The sequence below is a fragment of the Teleopsis dalmanni genome, chromosome 2 (genome assembly GCF_002237135.1).
Source record: "Teleopsis dalmanni isolate 2A chromosome 2, ASM223713v2, whole genome shotgun sequence".
Lineage (NCBI taxonomy): Eukaryota > Metazoa > Arthropoda > Insecta > Diptera > Diopsidae > Teleopsis > Teleopsis dalmanni.
The window spans coordinates 209,922,133-209,928,407 of record NC_051847.1 but is presented as its reverse complement, the minus strand read 5'-3'; the positions used below and the strand labels follow the sequence as shown (position 1 = coordinate 209,928,407).

The 6,275-nt window shown below is 33.4% G+C and overlaps 2 protein-coding genes across 2 annotated transcripts in view; one reads left to right on the top strand and one right to left on the bottom strand.

Annotated features, from left to right (window-relative positions):
* Nucleotides 1-534: 534 nt before the first annotated feature.
* On the top strand, nucleotides 535-1,295 carry LOC119676664 (cardio acceleratory peptide 2b-like; the record flags this gene model as incomplete). Its single annotated transcript, XM_038087914.1, has 2 exons — nucleotides 535-688; nucleotides 787-1,295. Coding segments are annotated over 2 exons (381 nt in total), but the record flags the coding sequence as incomplete, so codon positions are not given.
* Nucleotides 1,296-4,070: 2,775 nt separating this feature from the next.
* LOC119676663 overlaps nucleotides 4,071-6,275 on the bottom strand; it is a 7,327-nt gene continuing 5,122 nt past the window's right edge. Inside the window, exons 2-5 of the mRNA XM_038087913.1 lie at nucleotides 6,072-6,270; nucleotides 4,904-6,012; nucleotides 4,466-4,670; nucleotides 4,071-4,412 (exon numbers count right to left, since the gene is read on the bottom strand). Of these exons, the coding sequence (XP_037943841.1) occupies nucleotides 4,112-4,412; nucleotides 4,466-4,670; nucleotides 4,904-6,012; nucleotides 6,072-6,270 (1,814 nt within the window). The 3' untranslated portion in view covers nucleotides 4,071-4,111. The remainder of the gene's footprint in view (nucleotides 4,413-4,465; nucleotides 4,671-4,903; nucleotides 6,013-6,071; nucleotides 6,271-6,275) is intronic.

The following is a 6,275-nucleotide window of genomic DNA, read 5'->3' as shown; positions in this document are numbered from 1 at the left end:
ATATATATATATATATATATAATTTCATTATAAAAATATTATTTTTTTTTTAAGTTTTTTAAATCAAATCAATATCTGCAGTATTAACAAATAGAAATGAACTTTTAATTTTTATTAAAAAATTTATGTATTCTTTGTACATATTTTTTAACTGCATTCTAAAAGTCCACCTCCAAAGACTTTAATATTTCGTTGTGTAGATGAAAACATAGCAAATTTATTACAATTGCCTACAATTATTTACAAATTACTGCATCCGCTAGGCGTTTCATTTTAATAGCTCCCAAAGTGGAACCAAATCAATTATCCAGCAAATGCCTACATAAATTGGTTTGCGCCTTGAGTTCGGGAGCAGCTGTTGAATTTATTTAAATGGAGTAGCCACAAATAGCGAATCTCCGAAATATGTGCAACACTTAATAAATTTATTATTTACAACTTTTGTGGCGACTTTGTGTTTATTTAACATTAAATTTATTCAACATTTATGCCTAAATATATATAAAAAAAAATAATTTTTTGTTGTCATTTCAACTAGAATTTGAACAAAGCAAAAATAGACGTGGAGGTGGTGCTACCTCCGGACTTTATGCCTTCCCACGCGTTGGCCGTAGCGATCCAAGCTTAACAAATAATTTACACGACATGGATGACAATTTGTATGAGCCCTCGTTAGAGGATTATGAAGGTATAAAAATTATAGTAAACATTATTAATAAGTATTATAGATTAGAATTATTTAATTTATTAATTATTAATTTATTAATTTATTTAATTTTTTTTTAGACCTTCCCAAAAGTGAAATCAAACGTGCTAATTTAATCACCTTTCCTCGTGTAGGTCGAACTGATGCGGAAATGCGTAAATGGGCTCGTCTATTGGCACTGCAACAAGCACTTGAGAAACGTGCTGGACCTACTTCCGGTTTATGGTTTGGTCCCCGACTTGGCAAGCGCAGCGTTAACAATAATGTGAAGCAGCATGCAAACAAAGGACAAAACGAGGAATATTAGACGAATGAAGACAAAAATTTCGACAAAAACTCTATTGATGACAAAATATTTGCGATGAAAATGGACTACGATTTCGTTTCAATGCCTTGGTTATACAATGGACGTCAATAAAAATATATTTACGCTATGATGCACACACTCAATTTTACAATTTATAAACAATATTTAACCAGAAAATAAAAATATATATTAAATAAATTAAAAAATATATAAGAAAACATTTTGCAAATCTTATACGCAGTTGCCCTTAATAATGTAAGAAAAAAGCAAAGAGATCAATTTTTGAATTTGTTAATTTTATTAATTTTTTTTTCAGTTTGATTCAGTAAATTAAAATAAATTTTTGTATTTAAAAAATAATTAAATTAAATTTCAAAATAAAAACAAATTATTGAAATGCATTAAAGTGTTTGAAAATATCAGTGGGTTTATGGTATTGTTTTTTATAACTGGGCTGGTGTGGGTTTTCATTAATTGATGTTCTCAGAAATTAATGATAATGTTAATTAATGAAAATCTTTATATATAAAAAACAAATATTTTCACTATTAACAACTAACAATGTATTTTCAACACTTTATTACATTCTATGAATATTAATCTGATTAATTATGATATTAGATATTTAGCTTTAATAAGTAGAAAATATATATACGCTACATATATATATACGCTACAATTTTTTTAATTAAATAAATCTATATATATATATTAAATGTTATTTTTGAGATGCTAAATTCCATAATATAAATTTTATTGCGATTAATAAAAAACAAGAAAATAATGCACAGAAAGTGCCAAACGAATTTTGTGTTTTAATTTAAAACTAAAAAATGAGAAATATATATATTAGTGAATATATATCAAAAAGATAATATTTGAATTAATATATTTTGTTTTTATTTACGGTATACAACTAGTGCCACATATTACACTGAACATTTTACCAAATCACCAATAATTACCTAAATATTCCATATAAGAACTTCCATATGATCCTTAAAATAGCATATTTATAGTTACAGATAGTTTTTTAATAAACGATATCGCTTTTAGTAGTGGTTCTACGAGTTGGTCACATCAATCGTATCCAAATGTACCATGATCTGTAAAAGATTTACCACGACATTGACGTTATTAAACAAATTGACATCTCTCGGCTTCGCTGACTTGGTCATGTTGTGAATATAGATGAAGATGAGGCAACGAAAAGTGTATTTGCAGTAGCACTTAGAGGAATGAAAGTTGAGTAAGAAGAAAACCATGATTTCGTTGAGGGATTAAGTTCAGGAAGGCGCCTCAACTCCAGCAGAGGATCCCTACATCCAGGTTATGAAGGACAAAAAGGAAAAAAATTATAAAATACAAGTTGTAAATAAAAGTCATTGTGTAAACGAAATAAAGTTTGAAACATGATTTTTCAACTTTTTTTAGTTCACATGAGCCTAATAAGATGGTACCGAGTCGTGTTGGAACGTCCATGGCCTACGACTTAAATATTTGCATGCCCACGGCTCTAAAGCAACTTTCAAAACATTTTTCCGATAATATCTCGCACTAACTTTGATACCAGGTTTGATGTAAACGATTGGAGAGCGTTCATCGGCGGTCGCAGCTGTCTATATCATTACTTGAGATGGAAAATTACTTCGAGTAGTCATTCGTAGTCTTAAATTTTTGACAGTGCATTTAGTTAACTAAACACGATAATTTTAAGAGTTTATGAATTGCTCAATGAGGAAATTTTTTCTTATCAGAGAACATAATATTTGAAAATTCGACACGTTTGTGCAAGAGTAATAACTCCTTTTCTGATTCGAGTCTAACCTTTTGTTGCTTTGGTATAAGATCTTGTGCTTTTTGGAACTTGTAAGGCTTTACCTTTAGCTCATTTTGGATTATGCGTCGGATTTCAAGTGACATTGCTGTGATATTTCAGGTGGCCATAGCGTTTGATGACGCTGCCTATAATATTATAATGATTTATGGTACAATACACAAATATTTTATTCAATTTGAGGTGTTTGAGCTCACGAACAATCGTTGGTTATGGTTTTCCAACGAAATATAACGCAATCACACTATTACATTTGAATTGTATTTCAATTAACTTTTGTTCTATACAACTTAGACACAAATTCCTGTGGTAGCTTATAAAAACAATATAAACAGTCTGACAGATATACCGGTGTGTAGTTGGTAACACTTCAATCGCCTATCCCTGTATATATAAATGCCTTATTCAGAAATAATTATTATTAATCTATATTGAGAGAATATATTATGTCGGAAGTTCCTATCCTCATCCGAAGCAAGAATGTTCTCAACAGCTGACATTTTAGAAGTTTCACTGTTCAGTTGGGATCGGCAAATAACACAAAGAATCAATAGTGCTAACAGCATTTCGTTCTTTGAAAGCCAGTAACCCCTTTATTTCTTATTCTGTTCTGTATCTGGTATGTCCCAATATAATTTTATGGAATCGGACAGGCCAAACTAGAGCAACAGAATAAATTTAAAATCGTTAATGGAGCTGGATAGAGCACACTCTCAGAAAGCCTAGCAGCAACATTGCTGGAAAGGTACTGAGATGAAACTCGAAACTTGATATCCTTGACCGGGGAATTTTGGAAAGCAAATTAAAGGATCCTAATTATTTATGGAACATTATATGAAATATGTCCCAATTGGTAGAAACTTACAGTTCTCTTCACTCTTTACTAGATATGAAACATGACCACTATATGTTATACAAGGCACTAACCTGGTCTAACATGTGTAGCTTATAGAATTGTGTCATCTTTGTGTCATACAGTAATCAGCTTTACATTATATACCCAACTGATATAGTGTTGTCATATTAATTGTCAAAGACATTAGAGACATGAAATTCAACCCCCATTTCCACGTACTGAACTAACCTTAGATTATTGATGACTACGAAAGCCTTAGTTCCTGTTTTCAATTTAGTACACTATCTCATTTTTTTGGATTTCTTTCTATTTGTATCTTTAATATCTACAAACATGTAATAAAATATTAAAATTTTATGCGACTAAGAACTATTAAATGCATTAAATTGCTTAAAATTAAATTTTTCATTTTTTATCTTCTTTGAATCTGCGTAGCTCATTTTGAATTGCCTCAATAATCGGTGCAGCTGAAGAATCTGTACGTTTTGCTTTCGATTTCAAACCAGAGCCCATAATTTTCGACATTGGATACTGTATTGGACCAGCACTCATTGGACGTACCAGTGTGGAGTGTGAATCATAAAGACTGCCACCCCAAGCGCCGGTGGTCGGTGATGGTGGCTGTGTTGATTGATTTGATTTAGGCGTTGTTTTTGGTTGTGCGGTGGACGGACGTATATCAAAACTATGCGGTCTGCTACTATAACTAAAAATAATAATATATTTAACTAATATATTTAACTTGAACGAAAAACAAACCTTGGTATACCAGCGGAAGAGCCACGATTCTCACGTTTAGTAGGCTTGCGATTATTAGTGAAATCTCTTGTGGGTAATGGCATGGGCAAATCATCGTGGCTGGTATACATTTGCATGGCGCCTTCGAGTAAATCTCCGTAATGATTTCGTATAGAAGCAGGATCACGAATCGGACTAAAATTCGAACCTGCATAAACTCCATCGTCTAAGTTTAAGTTGAAAAAAATGTAAAAGAAAACGAAAGGAATGGGAAGAAGACAAAAGGAAGTTGAGTGTTGAAATTCCGTTGTATTTGAGAGTTGCTTATGTACAATTTACGAATAAAAGTGAGATAGTTAGTTTAGGCTATTCGATTTGCAATAACTAAATTTGTACTACTTTCAACTACTTCAGTAAAAAATTACTAAAATCGTGCACGTTGCTCTAGACTTGGCGCACTGTTTTTATCATTACCAGTTTCTTTATCGCCACTCATTGATTTCTTATGTCTCTCCCAAACAATCGGACCCACAACACCAGGATCGGCATTATCACTTTGGGAGGTTAATCTTTGAGTTTTCATCGGTGCTTTCGGTATTGGAAAACTTTCAATGGTTGCAATAGTTGTACCATCCAGCGAATCTTTTTGGCTACGTTGTCGACGTTGTGACTTATGTGATTTACCAGATGGGGGCACTGTGTTCTCCACATTATCATAATATGTAACAAAAACTGGATCTAAGACGCGATTTAGTGGTTCCGGCAGAGTATTCTTTGGAAATGCTTTTACAGATGCCATGGAAAGAAATGAACCAATACTACCAGTATCTGAAGACTTTTCCGATGGTTGTAATGTACGTATAATTTCTTTGTTAATAGCTTCAGTGGTCTGTAATTGATGCACACCTTTTGAATGGCTAGGCTCGGGATCAACATAGAAGCTCTTTTGATGTAACAGCTTATTACGATGGTAGTTATTATGTGGATTGTAAGCTTCTGCACGCTCGTAGTTTTGATAAGCACCAGGTACAGATACTGTATCACCATCTACAGATTCTGTTGCAATATCGTCACCTGATGAGTTTCCAAGCCGTTGGACTGGGCTTGTCTCGAGTGAACCCACACGATTTTCCGATAAATAACGTCGCTTAGTTTTGTAACGCTGCTTTTCTCGTTTTTTCTCTGATAGAATGGTAGTGTAAGCGGTTTCTTCGCGTCCCTCCGCATGGTCATATTGGTGATGTCGCCTTTTGTGGCGTTCAAATAAGTTAGCAGCTTTTTCGTCTAAAATACGCTGAACGTCTGCAGTCGGTGGATTTATAGGACAATAAACAGATGAATCTGATGTGTTATCTGTAGAAGTAATAGAGCCACGTCTATTTTGTGGTGGACCTGGAAACTGTATACGTGCTTCTCTACTTCTATGTATTTGCTCCTTCTCGAACGACATATTTTGTACACCAACATCGCGAGAATGTATCGTGGAGCGTTCTGTATCTAAAACAGTAGCACTTGATGTTACTCTACCTGACTGGTTCTCACTTAGTAGCTCATTACGACTTGTTGATCTGAAAATGTGTTTAAATGATTATTTCTTATCAGAAAAGGCTACAGCATCGGCGCTTACCTAGTATTCTCAATATGTTTCTCACGTACATGAGAACGACCCATTAGCAAGAGAGCAATGAGCAGTAATAGAAGCAACAGGAGAGCAATGGAACTGACAACAACCAACGCAGTGTTGTTTTGTATAGAATCAATAAAGCCAACTGAACCGCTGCGTGTAGCTGGAGCAAGTGGAGTAGCTTGAGGTTCACGTAAATAAGCTGAA